The sequence below is a fragment of the Convolutriloba macropyga genome, chromosome 4, assembly GCF_964194025.1.
Source record: "Convolutriloba macropyga chromosome 4, txConMacr16.3, whole genome shotgun sequence".
NCBI lineage: Eukaryota > Metazoa > Xenacoelomorpha > Acoela > Convolutidae > Convolutriloba > Convolutriloba macropyga.
In genome coordinates, this window is record NC_134471.1 from 5023856 (window position 1) to 5039928 (window position 16073).

Consider the following 16073-nt stretch of genomic DNA (forward strand, 5'->3'; position numbering starts at 1 on the left):
TTTTGGCCGATCAGACAATTTTGGCCGATCGATATTTTGGTCGTAGAGAGTTGTGAGAGGTATCATTAAAAAGCCCGACTAGCGTAGAATATGGAATAAAAAAGATTTTTTTGAATTTCGTTTTCTAAAGCAACTTATCGGGGTTATATCTTTGTGAATATTAGACCGATTTGCGTCATTTTTGTTCACATTTTCCGGAATTTGTGCCCAAAAATTTCGTCAAATTTGCTAAAAAAATATGAAAACTGTTAAGAATAGTACTGCTGGCTTTATTTTTGAAAACAAAATAGGATTGTTGACAATTTTGATTTAATTTTTTGGCTTAACAATTAAAAATTCAATCTTTTTCAAAAAAAATTGCCCGAAATAAGCTTCTTTAGAACCCTTTGATTAAATTTGCCGGTAGTACGCACACAAAAACAACTAACACAATCTTTGTAAACTACAAAGGGAGTTAGTTCGAGTTCCACTTCCGTTAAGAGTATCTTAAAAATTTCAAACCAAAGCTCTCTGTTGATTGGTCCAAATGGTTTTCTAACCAGTTCCAATTTAATGTATATAGTTTCTTAACTCGAAAGACTATGGTCGTTTTGACCGTTAAAAACGTTTGATTTTTAAATAAACAATGGCTCTCTTGGCCACTACTTTCCTCTCAATAAACAATGGCTTGAACTTGGCCACTACTTTCCTCTCAATTTGGTCTATTAGTAGCTTAAGGTCAGAAAAGAAAGATTGCTTCTTCTTCTTCATTCCTCTTCTTCTTTCTATTGAATTCGAAATTAAACTTTTTTTGCGCTTTTACGGGTTAAGTTAGGGTTTTCTATATTTGTTACTACTAGATTTCACAAAATATTTTTTGATTTTGATGTTAAGTCATTGGCGCATTTTTCACGTTTCTTCTCATTTTGTCACTTTACCGCATTATTGACAGTTCCCATAATACATTATTGAAGTTTAAAAAAGGTATATTTGAACAAATGAAAATCTTTAGTGGCATAGAGAATGGCTTCAACGGCTTCGACACCCTTTACTCGAAAAACTTAATTGGAATTCTTACAACGAGCTTTAACTGTCATTTTTATTTTGTCTTTTAAGTGGTATGAAATTTCCTAGATAATGACTCATCTCCCTGGTTGTTTTTGGAGTAATAAATGAGCCTATATTCCAATTTGAGTAGATAGCTGATGGCTTTCATTACTTTGAAAACAATTGTTTTAAAAAAACACTTTTCAGCTTTGCATTTTTGTTCTTTTTTGTCTATATGTAACCTAGATTTGTTAATTACAGAAAACATATGACATTATTATCGTCGAAATAGGGTAAAAAAAGAGCAAAAAGTAAAATATTTTGAAAATAAAATGCTATTAATTTTTGTGCTTCGACAATGGTTTTCCCAAAAAAATCCTAAATTCTTATTCTTGTCTATGTTTGACGTTTTTAGACGCAAGGCATATGCTGAATAATAACAGATCTCAAGTCTCCTAGAGTGTGTTTTAAACACAGTCTCTTATAAGGACGCATGTGTTTAAAAACATGATGGATGGATGGATGTTTTTAATTGCTATCTAATGGTTTTCATTTCTTTGAAGCTATTTGTTTTTAAAAATACCAGCGAATTTTTTTTAACTTTGCTGTTCTTTTTCTTCTTTTGGTATAATTGTTACCGAGACCTATTTTGGAGTGGTCTCATATCTTTTCTAGTGAAGTAAAAGTTATTTTGTTTGCTTTCATTTTTATCTGGCGCTTTTTTGATCTTGTTAATGAGTTGTTTTTCATGAAGCTTTGGATGTAATTAATGTCTGTTGTAATTGGTGTTTGATATTGTCTTGCTTTCTTAATAATGACTGATCTCATCAATCTAATGCGGTGGTTTTAAGACGCCAGTCATATTCTGAATAATAACAGGTCTCAAGCGCTGCCTTAGGACAAATAAACAAAGCAATTTAGTTATTTAATTTTGTAGCTAATGGCTTTCATGACTTTGAAAAGAATTGTTTTCAAAAAATGCAAAAGTACTATTTAATTTTGCCTTTTTCTGTTTTTTCTACTTGACTTCTATTCCCATTAATGAGAGTCCGCACACCACAATTTTGGCGTTCGAGGAAAGCTCATTTGAAAAAATTTGGTTTTACGGCTTCAATAGCGTTTCCTCGCAAATTTTAATTGAGTGTTTGTTTGTCTCTATTTGTACGTCCTCCTTTAGAGACGCATTTGTTTAAAAACATGATGGATACTTGCAATTGCTATCTAATGGTTTTCATTTCTTTGAAATTATTTGTTTTTTAAAATATCAGCGAATTTTTTTTAAACTTTGCCGTTCTTTTTCTTCTTCTTGTATAATTGTTACCGAGACCTATTTTGGAGTGCTCTCATATCTTTTCTAGTGAAGTAAAAGTTATTTTGTTTGTTTTCAGTTTTATCTGGCGCTTTTAGGACCTTGTTAATAAGTTGTTTTTCATAAAGCTTTGGATGTAATTAATGTTTGTTGTTATTGGTGTTTGATTTTGTTGTTAATCTTGACTTATTTTAATAATAATGGCTGATCTCATCAACCTAATGCGGTGGTTTTTACTCTACTGAGATATTTGAGTCAGAGGCAATCTTTTTGTCCAGACTTATTTTATTCAAAATACTTGAAATTTTGGGGATTTTCTATCTGTTCCTCATTTGGTTGACATTTATGCCAAATATGTGGATGAGTGGGGTCGGAATTTTATGAGCGGACGCACATTACCAAGCCTCCTTGTAGCACTTCATTATTAAAATAGTGTCTCATTTTTTTCTCTTAGGAGGATACGAGATACTACGAATCGACCGAAAACCTGATCGATTTCAAACTCAATTTTAAGAAGCTTGTGATAGACTCATTAGGGCGGTCCGATTCAAAATTTATCTGCTTGCTGATTGGCTCACACTTGGTACGAATGGAACCGAACGACGTTAAAAATCTTTACAAAGAAGTTACCGAGAACACTTCCGACCAATTAGAGGTCGAACTAACATTATTGCGTCATTTGGCTGCTGAAATCTCATTGAAGGAAATGGTTCGGTTAGTTCCACCCGAACGAAAGCTTGAAAAGTATATTGACGTGCTGAAATTGTGTGATAAGTATAACAATACAGCTGCAGGCGATGATTCGTCGACGAAACAGCGACGAAGTACAAATTTCAGGCGTGTCCGAAGGCCGAGCGGTCCGGCAATCCGGATAAGTGACACTGAGTAGGAAGCTTCCAGATTGTCATCAGCAGAATTTATGATTTGATAATTACAATAACGGTAACATTCACACTGCTGATATAATTTATACATTTTTTTTCAAAAATTAATTTTCTAATTATATCATTCTCTTTTTCCCCACTTTGCCATGAATGGCAAAACCTTTCTTATATAATATTTAAATCAAGTAAAAAACTGTTATTTTAAAGCAGAAACTAAATTAATTGCAGCTGAAACTTAAAAAGCTTTTGACTTTAAGCGTCCTAACCCTCTTATGTGTCGTTGCACCATTAAAATGTACAAAATACCAGGCCAAGGAACAGTGGAGGCGCTGTTTTATGAGATTTTTGTTCCGACCACTCTTGAAGGGGGAGGAACTAAATACTCAAATGGGTTTTTTGTTCCGCCAATTTTGGCCGATCAGACAATTTTGGCCGATCGATATTTTGGTCGTAGAGAGTTGTGAGAGGTATCATTAAAAAGCCCGACTAGCGTAGAATATGGAATAAAAAAGATTTTTTTGAATTTCGTTTTCTAAAGCAACTTATCGGGGTTATATCTTTGTGAATATTAGACCGATTTGCGTCATTTTTGTTCACATTTTCCGGAATTTGTGCCCAAAAATTTCGTCAAATTTGCTAAAAAAATATGAAAACTGTTAAGAATAGTACTGCTGGCTTTATTTTTGAAAACAAAATAGGATTGTTGACAATTTTGATTTAATTTTTTGGCTTAACAATTAAAAATTCAATCTTTTTCAAAAAAAATTGCCCGAAATAAGCTTCTTTAGAACCCTTTGATTAAATTTGCCGGTAGTACGCACACAAAAACAACTAACACAATCTTTGTAAACTACAAAGGGAGTTAGTTCGAGTTCCACTTCCGTTAAGAGTATCTTAAAAATTTCAAACCAAAGCTCTCTGTTGATTGGTCCAAATGGTTTTCTAACCAGTTCCAATTTAATGTATATAGTTTCTTAACTCGAAAGACTATGGTCGTTTTGACCGTTAAAAACGTTTGATTTTTAAATAAACAATGGCTTTCTTGGCCACTACTTTCCTCTCAATAAACAATGGCTTGAACTTGGCCACTACTTTCCTCTCAATTTGGTCTATTAGTAACTTATGGTCAGAAAAGAAAGATTGCTTCTTCTTCCTTCCTTCCTCTTCTTCTTTCTATTGAATTCGAAATTAAACTTTTTTTGCGCTTTTACGGGTTAAGTTAGGGTTTTCTATATTTGTTACTACTAGATTTCACAAAATATTTTTTGATTTTGATGTTAAGTCATTGGCGCAGTTTTCACGTTTCTTCTCATTTTGTCACTTTACCGCATTATTGACAGATCCCATAATACATTATTGAAGTTTAAAAAAGGTATAATTGAACAAATGAAAATCTTTAGTGGCATAGAGAATGGCTTCAACGGCTTCGACACCCTTTACTCGAAAAATTTAATTGGAATTCTTACAACGGGCTTTAACTGTCATATTTATTTTGTCTTTTAAGTGGTATGAAATTTCCTAGATAATGACTCATCTCCCTGGTTGTTTTTGGAGTAATAAATGAGCCTATATTCCAATTTGAGTAGATAGCTGATGGCTTTCATTACTTTGAAAACAATTGTTTTAAAAAAACACTTTTCAGCTTTGCATTTTTGTTCTTTTTTGTCTATTTGTAACCTAGATTTGTTAATTACAGAAAACATATGACATTATTATCGTCGAAATAGGGTAAAAAAGCGCAAAAAGTAATACATTTTTTTTAAAAAAAGCTATTAATTTTTGTGCTTCGACAATGGTTTTCCCAAAAAAATCCTGAATTCTTATTCTCGTCTGTTTGACGTTTTTAGACGCAAGGCATATGCTGAATAATAACAGATCTCAAGTCTCCTATAGTGTGTTTTAAACAAAGTCTCTTATCAGGACGCATGTGTTTAAAAACATGATGGATGGATGGATGTTTTTAATTGCTATCTAATGGTTTTCATTTCTTTGAAGCTATTTGTTTTTAAAAATACCACCGATTTTTTTTAACTTTGCTGTTCTTTTTCTTCTTTTGGTATAATTGTTACCGAGACCTATTTTGGAGTGGTCTCATATCTTTTCTAGTGAAGTAAAAGTTATTTTGTTTGCTTTCATTTTTATCTGGCGCTTTTATGACCTTGTTAATAAGTTGTTTTTCATAAAGCTTTGGATGTAATTAATGTTTGTTGTTATTGGTGTTTGATTTTGTTGTTAATCTTGACTTATTTTAATAATAATGGCTGATCTCATCAACCTAATGCGGTGGTTTTTACTCTACTGAGATATTTGAGTCAGAGGCAATCTTTTTGTCCAGACTTTTTTTATTCAAAATACTTGAAATTTTGGGGATTTTCTATCTGTTCCTCTTAAGACGCCAGTCATATTCTGAATAATAACAGGTCTCAAGCGCTGCCTTAGGACAAATAAACAAAGCAATTTAGTTATTTAATTTTGTAGCTAATGGCTTTCATGACTTTGAAAAGAATTGTTTTCAAAAAATGCAAAAGTACTATTTAATTTTGCCTTTTTCTGTTTTTTCTACTTGACTTCTATTCCCATTAATGAGAGTCCGCACACCACAATTTTGGCGTTCGAGGAAAGCTCATTTGAAAAAATTTGGTTTTACGGCTTCAATAGCGTTTCCTCGCAAATTATAATTGAGTGTTTGTTTGTCTCTATTTGTACGTCCTCCTTTAGAGACGCATTTGTTTAAAAACATGATGGATACTTGCAATTGCTATCTAATGGTTTTCATTTCTTTGAAATTATTTGTTTTTTAAAATATAAGCGAATTTTTTTAAACTTTGCTGTTCTTTTTCTTCTTCTTGTACAATTGTTACCGAGACGTATTTTGGAGTGGTCTCATATCTTTTCTAGTGAAGTAAAAGTTATTTTGTTTGTTTTCAGTTTTATCTGGCGCTTTTATGACCTAGTTAATAAGTTGTTTTTCATAAAGCTTTGGATGTAATTAATGTTTGTTGTTATTGGTGTTTGATTTTGTTGTTAATCTTGACTTATTTTAATAATAATGGCTGATCTCATCAACCTAATGCGGTGGTTTTTACTCTACTGAGATATTTGAGTCAGAGGCAATCTTTTTGTCCAGACTTACTTTATTCAAAATACTTGAAATTTTGGGGATTTTCTATCTGTTCCTCTTAAGACGCCAGTCATATTCTGAATAATAACAGGTCTCAAGCGCTGCCTTAGGACAAATAAACAAAGCAATTTAGTTATTTAATTTTGTAGCTAATGGCTTTCATGACTTTGAAAAGAATTGTTTTCAAAAAATGCAAAAGTACTATTTAATTTTGCCTTTTTCTGTTTTCTCTACTTGACTTCTATTCCCATTAATGAGAGTCCGCACACCACAATTTTGGCGTTCGAGGAAAGCTCATTTGAAAAAATTTGGTTTTACGGCTTCAATAGCGTTTCCTCGCAAATTTTAATTGAGTGTTTGTTTGTCTCTATTTGTACGTCCTCCTTTAGAGACGCATTTGTTTAAAATCATGATGGATATTTGCAATTGCTATCTAATGGTTTTCATTTCTTTGAAATTATTTGTTTTTTAAAATATTAGCGAATTTTTTTAAACTTTGCCGTTCTTTTTCTTCTTCTTGTACAATTGTTACCGAGACCTATTTTGGAGTGGTCTCATATCTTTTCTAGTGAAGTAAAAGTTATTTTGTTTGTTTTCAGTTTTATCTGGCGCTTTTATGACCTTGTTAATAATTTGTTTTTCATAAAGCTTTGGATGTAATTAATGTTTGTTGTTATTGGTGTTTGATTTTGTTGTTAATCTTGACTTATTTTAATAATAATGGCTGATCTCATCAACCTAATGCGGTGGTTTTTACTCTACTGAGATATTTGAGTCAGAGGCAATCTTTTTGTCCAGACTTATTTTATTCAAAATACTTGAAATTTTGGTGATTTTCTATCTGTTCCTCATTTGGTTGACATTTATGCCAAATATGTGGATGAGTGGGGTCGGAATTTTATGAGTGGACGCACATTACCAAGCCTCCTTGTAGCACTTCATTATTAAAATAGTGTCTCATTTTTTTCTCTTAGGAGGAGAGACGAGGAGACAGACTCGCAGCAAAATGATATAAAGTCAAAGCAAAAATGTCCCCTGGAGTCTGTTATCTATATCATCATAAATTTTTTTTAGTCTTTGAGGCTGAAACGTCGATTTATCCGGTTTTACCCTCAATTTGTACATAGAATTTAAAAAGTTTTTTTGTTTTCTTTTCGTGGGACGAGGTACATATAACAGCAACTGGAAATGGTAAAAAGTGTTATCAAAATTCGTCACGAATTTGTAATTTTCGTGGTTAATCTTAATAACAACTTATCCAGGTCTTGTCAAGATTTACCATGATCAGCACACATTTATTTTCGAGGGAAATCAATATTCAACACCATTACTAGCCCCTACCTTTAACTAAAATTGCGCTAAATTATGAAATTTGGCGGCAAAGGACCAAGTTATTATGTATAATTACCAATTGGTATAAACATTCTTTCTTCACCAAATCACACACTATAAGGCCCTTTTTACAAGCATGCAAGATAAGTTTTATGGAATTCAAAAGGTACAATTGACCAAATTGGCCACTTTACTTAGCAGGGGCGTAATAATGATAACTACACTTTGCCAGTTTCAATCGAAAAGTATTTGGTAGTTAATTACTTCTCAAAAATCAACCAAATCAAAGTTAGCCCCCTTACCTGTCTGAGATGACCCTCTGGCACTCGTGTCTCCACAGACCCAGCAGGACTCTCTCGTCCTTGACGACCTCACTCCAGGTGTTGATCATTCCCTGCCAGATCCTGGACAGGTCTCTCAAGTTGAACACGTAGTGGAACTTAGCAGGGGTTGGCAACATCACCTGGAATTAATTCAAATAAACAATTAAATTACAATTACTCCTCGATAAGTAACCCGCTTTCGATGAGACGTCTTGGAAACGTCTTTCTGAATTCTTAATCAACTTTCGTAATCGAACTTTCTTAATTCTAAATTAAATGTCTCTGCAATTTAAAAAAATGATTATCAATGATTTGCAGCAATGTCAGACTCGTTTCAATTAAAATTATTTACAACCAAATTTCATCATGACCTCTTAAATTTCTAATTAAAACGCCTTTTGATGAATATGAAAACGATTCTTCTCACTATAAAGCCAAATTGCTGAAATTGAAAACTGCAAGGGTTCACATAATAGAGTTCCTTGAGATCTCTTTGAAACCAAATTAGGCTTCGGTAAAATTTAATTGGATGCAAATTTACAAACACTATTTTTTCCCTAAAATTGTTGAAGAGAAAACTCAATAATGACTTATAACTAAATAATCCTAGCAAATTTTAATCTAGCCAAATTTGGCTTAAAAATGGTGTGATTGACTTTTTAATCGAACTAGGTTTTTCGTAAACAAATTAAGAATCCGTCGCCGAAGTCTGAACATTAATTATAACTTTAACACATAAATGCTACTTATCTATGAGATGTCTATTTGACCTTTGTGACCTTTTGACCCTTTTGACTGACCTTTTTGACCTTCTGCCAGACTAGTGTGGTAAGTGGAACCAATTTGTCCACCAACTCAATCACATCCTTCTTGAACCCTCTCTCACTGCAGTAGTGACCACACCCTATCTTCCTGCAAACAGACAATGAAAAGATTATTATTAACTTTATTAACTTTCAAAAATATGGAAAATTTTTGTTGCATCTTTTTTCATGAAAAAAAGATTGTAGTTTGATTTACTTAGGAAATTGAAAACTCTTCTAATGTTGCAAAGCTACTCAATTTTAAAAAAGCATGACCGAAATATTGGAAAAAAATAGACGCAAATTGCTCATATGATATGCATTGGGAAAGAAACAAGAAAATTTAAACATAACCGTCTAACGTCGGGCGAAGTGCTCTCAAACGACCGGCGAGCTGTTGGCTTCGTCAACAGCTAGCCACGGTTTAGTATCCTCAGGGCGCTACCTCTTTATCCCGTTTCTGAATACGAAAGTCAAATGAGTCAGACAAAAAATCGGCCGAGCGAAAAATTGCATAAAAGACAAACAGGATTAATATAATTGCTGCAAGTTGCTTTTGAGAGCAATTATTCCTAAAAGTGCCTGGTAGATCATTTATGATAAAAAACATTTCAACTATAACTCATTGATAATGAAGATCAGAGATGGTGACATTACGCCACATAACAGCAGGTGAAGTGCGGAATCAACAAAGAGAGAGAGAGAGAGAGAGAGATAAAACGTGAACGAGAAAGAGAAGGAAAGGAACCCTAACCGAAACAGAGAAGGAGACAGGAACATCTTCCATGATTGGATTCGACCCTGCAACTTCTAGTTTTCTAAATTTTGATTAAAAAAGGCAAAATTAAAGAAGAAGTTTTGAACTTCACAATAAAAAAATCAGAACCATTTGTTGTCTGAAAAATTCTGCCAAGTAACTCATCTCCGAGACTTGAAAAATTTTGTTGGCCAGTAATGGTTGTTAAACTCAGAAAAGGACAAAAAATATTGAAAAAATTTGGAAAAAAATTGCAAATTTTAACAAAATCTTGCTAAAATTCAAGACCTTAAGATCTTAAGAACCATTTCATTGTTTCAAGAGACTAGCCAATATCCCTGTTTCAAGCCTGAAATAGTTTCACTGACTCGTAAAGATCCATTTTATTCGAACAAAAATTCTCCAAAAATTTGAAAAGTTTAAATTTTCTCCAAATTTTACTAAAACTGGAGAAAAAAAATTGATCACAATTCCTTTTATTCCAGAAACTATGCAGCAGTTTATTATCAAAACTTGGAGGAGGTCCCAGGTCCTCTGTTGCCGGAAAAATTCAAAAACATGAAAAAAATGCAAATACTTAAAAAAATTGCTTAAATTCGTGATAAGCAATTTTTTAATTGCTTATCACGAATTTATCCGGGGGGGGGGGGGCGCACCGGGGGCTGATTGGGGGGGGGGGGGGCAACACTGGGGTGGGGGGCAACACTGAGGTGGGGGGTGAGTTCAATAGGGGAGGGGGGAGGGTCAACCGTGGGAGTGTCTTCAACCTCTAAGAACCGCCCTTAACACCATTAGTATAAGTATAAGTCTCCAGAACAGTTTGGGGTGAAACAGAGATGAAAAGCTCTAAGAGAACTTAATGCTCGCTGGGCGCTACCTGTTTATCCCGTTGTTGAGGACGAAAAGTCAAAAGCATCAGACAAAAAATCGGTAAAGCAAAAAATCGCATTAAAAAGACCGACAGGACTAATATAATTGCTACAAACTTCGTTTGAGAGCAATTAAAAAAGAACGTTTTATTTTTAAGAACAAAAAAGAGTTTTGTGTGCCTTTGATTGAGCTTGATTTTCAATAAACGAGAAAAAAATCACTTTGCATCAGAGCTCGAATAAAAAATTAGTGATATAGAGTAAAGTGATGGACATCTCAAACCGGGTTTCATGGGTTAACTTTTCTACTTTGAAATATACTTTTGTATTTCGAACTTGACTGAGTTCCTTTTATATTTTGCTGAGCAACTGCTCATTAAAAGCAAACAAACTGTGAATGAAAACAACCTACAGAAAAAACAAAAACTAAATTTAGAAATGTAGCAATTACTGAGATCTAAGTTATAAACAATACATAACATTTCCTAAAAAAAAAACCAAAAAAGGAAAAAATCACGCCCTTCGGAAGTCATGATTATAAAATATAACAGACTAAGGTCGGATCACTTGCTCTCGAACTACTGGCGAACGGTTTGCTTCGTCACTAGCCAGTTAGCTAGGGCTCAGAGAAGCTAGTCAAAGTTTAACTGAGAGAGCAAAATAGGAGTAGAAAAGGACATTGAGGGGGGGGGGGGGGAGGGGAGGGAGAGGGAGGGGGTGGGCTGTTGGGCTGTTGGGGCTTGGGAGGCAACGGAGGACTAGAATGGAGGCAATAGATGTTAACTGCAAACAATGTCCATCCCACAGCAACTGAACACATCGTGCTCCCGTATTATTACATGCTTATCGAGATTTTGAGCTCGAAAAGTCCAATGGTCAAAAGGAAAATAAACCATCAAACAAAAAAGCGTAGTAAACAGTTAAAAAAGGGTCACTTCAACAAATGGGCACTACTAAAGTTTTAAAAAATAAAGACTAATGGCGTTTTGATGATGCCAACTGATAAAAGATCTCTGCTATAGTCTGTTTTCTTGCAAAGCAAAACTCCTTGCACTTTCACGGTTGCATTGTCGATACTATAATCGCGGATTAAATCAACAACGGTTTTCAACAAGGTTAAAAGCTTCATAGTTAAAACAGTGATTCATTTCAGGGATCTTTTCTGTTTTTCCCCCCGTAAGCAGTACGTTTTGCACTCCCCAGTTAAGCAGTACGTGCCATTACGTAGTAAACAAGTATGTAAAAATGCGGTGCGTGCGTCTTGGGGTTGCGATTATTATGAACCCACACAGCTCGTAGGTTATAAACGGAAATAAACCCATTTCTGCATAAAGACGCGACCAAGTTTCGTTCCGATAGCCCAGGTTTTGTTTTTGTCACAATAAATTTCGCGAAACAATTAAATTATGGTTATGTGATTGGATATTACGCATGGGAATTGTTAAGTCTATTTGTCCTTACTCCTTTCTAGAACTTTACGTCATACATCTTATAAATCTTGTTTGTTTCGGTAAATCAGATAAGAATATTCATTTACAGTCAAAAGGAAGAGAGTGAAGTATATGTTACTTGACTCTGATTGAAGTCACTTAGAATTTCTGACGTTCATCGAGAACCACCAGGTGATTCGAGAAGTGTAACCAGAGTTTCGATGTGACTTCTGCCGAGCCACGCAACTTTTATGGTTTAAAATGACGAAAGTTCTAGAAAGTCAACTTCTGGCTATGTATATAGGAACCTCTGACATTTTGACTTCTGGTACTTCGGATTTTTGGCATTTCAAAACGTACAAGTGTGTGTTTTAAGACTAATTTACTGACGTCTTATATGAAAGATGGAAAGAGACAGCTCGGCGACAACGTGGAGGTTTGCAGCGTGATTTTGTGAACCTTTGAAAGTATTGAGATGAACTTGGAATGTTGCCTCAAGTCATAAGTTGGCAATTACTATGATTGATTGATGGTTTGTGCATTACCTTATGCACCCCCCGTAATTTGTCAGTATATAGTAAATCATTGTGTAAATATATAGCACGTGCTATTGGGGGGTTGCAAAAAATAAGCACCCTCTAAGCCGAGGGAACAAAGGGAAAAAATCCGTAAAATCCAACAGACCTGAAAATCATCTCAATAGAAGACTCGGAGGGTAGAGTGCAGTTGAATATGCAGAACTGTCTTTTGAGTCGCATCGGGATGTCATTTCTACCCCCTCCCGGGTGGATCATGGCAGCTATGAACTGGACGTCCACAATTGTGGTGAAGTCACCTGGCTTGTCCAGGTTGTAGAAGCCAGACATCTCAATAGTCTGTCGCACTATCTCATTTGTGACCTGCAACAAGACAGCAATTGATTGCAATTTCAGTAGAACTAACAATGGCTGCCAAATCATCATAAAAACAGGCCATTGTAATTAGTTGACTAAATAATCTCTAAATAGTCTTCAAGAGCGACGTTTAAATCATTTTTGAAAAAAAAAACGTTTTTTTTTCAGACGAAGATCAATGGCATGCATACTAGAAAAAACATCGAAGCAAAACTTCAAGGACCGCAGTGTATGCAAGTGGCAGTACAAATTTCGAAATGACAGACAAAATATTCAATGATTTTTGAACACTGCATTGATTTTTGAAATACAAATAATTGTTTCGTTTTTCGAGCCCCGGTACGGACCTGATCACCCCATTCGTTGATGACTGGCATGTTGATGTCATCAATGAATACTGTCATCTTCTTGCCAGCTGGAGGTCCAAAAGTGCTCCCCATTCTCTTGTCTATGTAGCTCTCTATTGTCCTAGACATTGCAAAAAATAATCAAAACTACAGCAACGATAATCGACGGAAGAATTGCTCTCGAACGACTAGTGGGAGCTCTAATCAATTGCAGCCTGCTTCAGTCGGGGGGAGCCTAAATGGGACTAAGAAGTTCTATAGTGGGCTTCAAATAACCACATTAGAGGTTATCATATACCACTATTAAGATTTAAAGTAAAAATTGACACCAGTTTCGGCGCACTTTTCATTTGACTTTTAGTATTAAATTGCCGCCAATTGAGTTCAGTTGCTTAAAATTGTGATTGAGAGAAAATTTTAGATCACGCGAAACGCAAAAAGTCAAGTGCGTAAAAGTCACTCGAAAAGTCAAAACCGTCAAGCGAAAATTTTGCATAAAAAAGACACACACGTTTACAATCATTGGTATGAACTTCGTTCAAGAGCAATTATTAAGCACATCAAGTATTCATACATATTCGAGAGGAGAAAGTCAACCATGCCTTAATCATGAAAAGATTCCTTATACTCTGACAAAAAGTTGATTTGTATGGGACCAGGCCTCGACATTTGAAAAGACCGTGCGCTCGACCGAAAAGTGTCACGAACAGACAGTTCTCGACGACAAAACAATTATCAAAAGAAGTTTGCTTGACTCTACGGAACAACTTTTACGAACTTTTATTTGATACTGATCATGTGATTCTGGACTTTATCTGTTCATAAATTGAGGCCGGGAGTAAGGACAGGAATGTTCTTCTTTTTCTAAATGCTGATCAAACAGATGTTAGGGTTTTGAATGGTACTCTTCTAAATCGTCCAATCAAGTTCTTATACTTAAGGAAGTTATATCGTAGACACAACCAAGAAGTTACAAAAAAGCATCGACGAGCATTAAGCATCTGCGCTTTGTCAAAAAAATGTTCACACTCTTTTGAAAGAGAAATTGAACGCGATAAAAATAAAATAGCACCCGGCCGTATTTTGATTTCCTAAGGGTAGGGTTGCTTAAGCGTTATTACAAAAAGTAATTTAAAAAAATGCTAATTTACTTGTTTAGCATTCCTAGCTGAGCCTTTCATCATCTGATTTTGTTGGGCGGAAAAAATTTAATTTAGTCGGTTAGGATCTAATCTGTTGGATCTAATCTGTAGATAGTGGTTAGGATTGTTTCCGCGCCCAGTGTTTTTGTGCCCCCCCCCATAAGTACAATTTATGTGTTATTATATAGCACGTTACTATGTAAAAAGTAGCCAGGTCCGATTGGTGGCCGTAAGAAGTAAACATTATATGCCCACTAAAATATAGGGGGGGGGGGGGGGTTATACCTTTGGGGTGGTTATACCTTTGGAACATGTATGGGGTAGTGGCACTTGAAAAATTCAAGGATTTGTTCATGTGTTTCTCAAGGTCATTCTTGTTCATGTTGCCTTTGATCATGACTGTCTTTGCAGTGCCCTGTTCTCCAATCAGAAGCACAGGTCGCTGCTGTTTCCCGATTGTAGAAATCAGAGCATCTGTCCGCACATTGTCAACATTTGGAACCAGGATTGAGTTGAAATCGGGGGTGTGGTCAGTTGGGTAGTTGTACTCCTCAACCTGATTCAAACAATCAAAAAGTGAAGAAACGTGAACCGAAGATATCTTCATTTTTTTTTTTGCCCGGGTTGAAGCTCATTTAAAAAGTTGTAGAATAACGCAATCAGATTAAGCCTAAGTCTTAACAGCTAAAACCAAGCCATTTTCTTTAGACTGATTCTTGCTATGCGTTGTCGTCAACTTTTAAAGGCAAAGCGAGGCCAAAACTCAGCATTTTAGGTCCATTTGAAAATAAGGATTGAGCTAATGGCTGAACTTTAATTTTCACGAACGAAAAACTACCTTTTAAACCTCGCTTGCGTTGTTTATGAACCTTTCTTTTCAGATAGTTTCCTCTAAAGCGCTGGAACCGTTTAGAATGACTCCCGAAAACTAATATTAGGAGACATTTTTGATGCGAAAAACCTGTGAAATTAAAGAGATGTCAATGAAATTAAAGAAATTGAAGAGAATAATCAAGTTAAATTTGGATTTTATGAATATCTATCATGATCAGACAAACCTAGATCGGTCGAGCAATATTGGGTATAAACAAAATTATTTTGTGTCGACAATAGTGGTCAGGGCAGACCTTGCGTTGATCAGCATATTTCAGGGTTGACAGGGCCTCAATCAGTTTTTGGGAAAAATAAATTTATAGTTGCATATAGGCAATCTAGATCCCACTGCAGAGATTTTTTTCTCCAGTAACTTACCTGAGTTTTCCAATGTTTCCACTCGCCCTCATTGGTGACGAAGAAATCGTACATTGTATCGCTACTATCACTCTGAATTGTAGGCATGTTCAGTTTCTGAGGAATCTCCTTCGAGGTCCGCATGAACTCTTCCAGTTTCTTCCTATCTTCCCATTCCAGGAATGCCCCGATTCCCCACATAATGCAGTAAGTGTAGAGAGCTTCTAGGAATGCTCGGCCGCTCGTGGGGGCATCTCGCTCTTCTCTGACTGGGATTAGACCCTGGAAAAGTGTTAGCTCTGATGTTTTTCTATCTTTTCAGTTTTTGCTGCTCAACACATTCGTATGAAAATGAAAAAGTCCCTCAGGTCAATATCAGATCAGTTTTGCATAATATATCAATCTGCGTTTAGAGAGTATTTTGGACACTATCCATAATATGTCATTATTTTCAGAAAAAAAAACATTTACAGGGTAGTAGTTAGGCATAAATCAATGAAAACCTGATTGCATTAAAATAGCTCAAATTACAAATTGCGGATTAACAGTAAGGGGATCATGGCTTTTTAAATTTTTGTTATAGTTTTGTTATATTTGTCTCAAGTAA

General features: G+C 35.1%; 1 protein-coding gene across 1 annotated transcript in view; it reads right to left on the reverse strand.

The window, feature by feature from the left end:
- Nucleotides 1–16073, reverse strand: part of LOC142337957 (dynein axonemal heavy chain 5-like) — a 428573-nt gene that overhangs the window by 56336 nt on the left and 356164 nt on the right. Inside the window, exons 45-50 of the mRNA XM_075387590.1 lie at nucleotides 15488–15748; nucleotides 14539–14792; nucleotides 13095–13215; nucleotides 12539–12753; nucleotides 8796–8907; nucleotides 7975–8135 (exon numbers count right to left, since the gene is read on the reverse strand). Of these exons, the coding sequence (XP_075243705.1) occupies nucleotides 7975–8135; nucleotides 8796–8907; nucleotides 12539–12753; nucleotides 13095–13215; nucleotides 14539–14792; nucleotides 15488–15748 (1124 nt within the window). The remainder of the gene's footprint in view (nucleotides 1–7974; nucleotides 8136–8795; nucleotides 8908–12538; nucleotides 12754–13094; nucleotides 13216–14538; nucleotides 14793–15487; nucleotides 15749–16073) is intronic.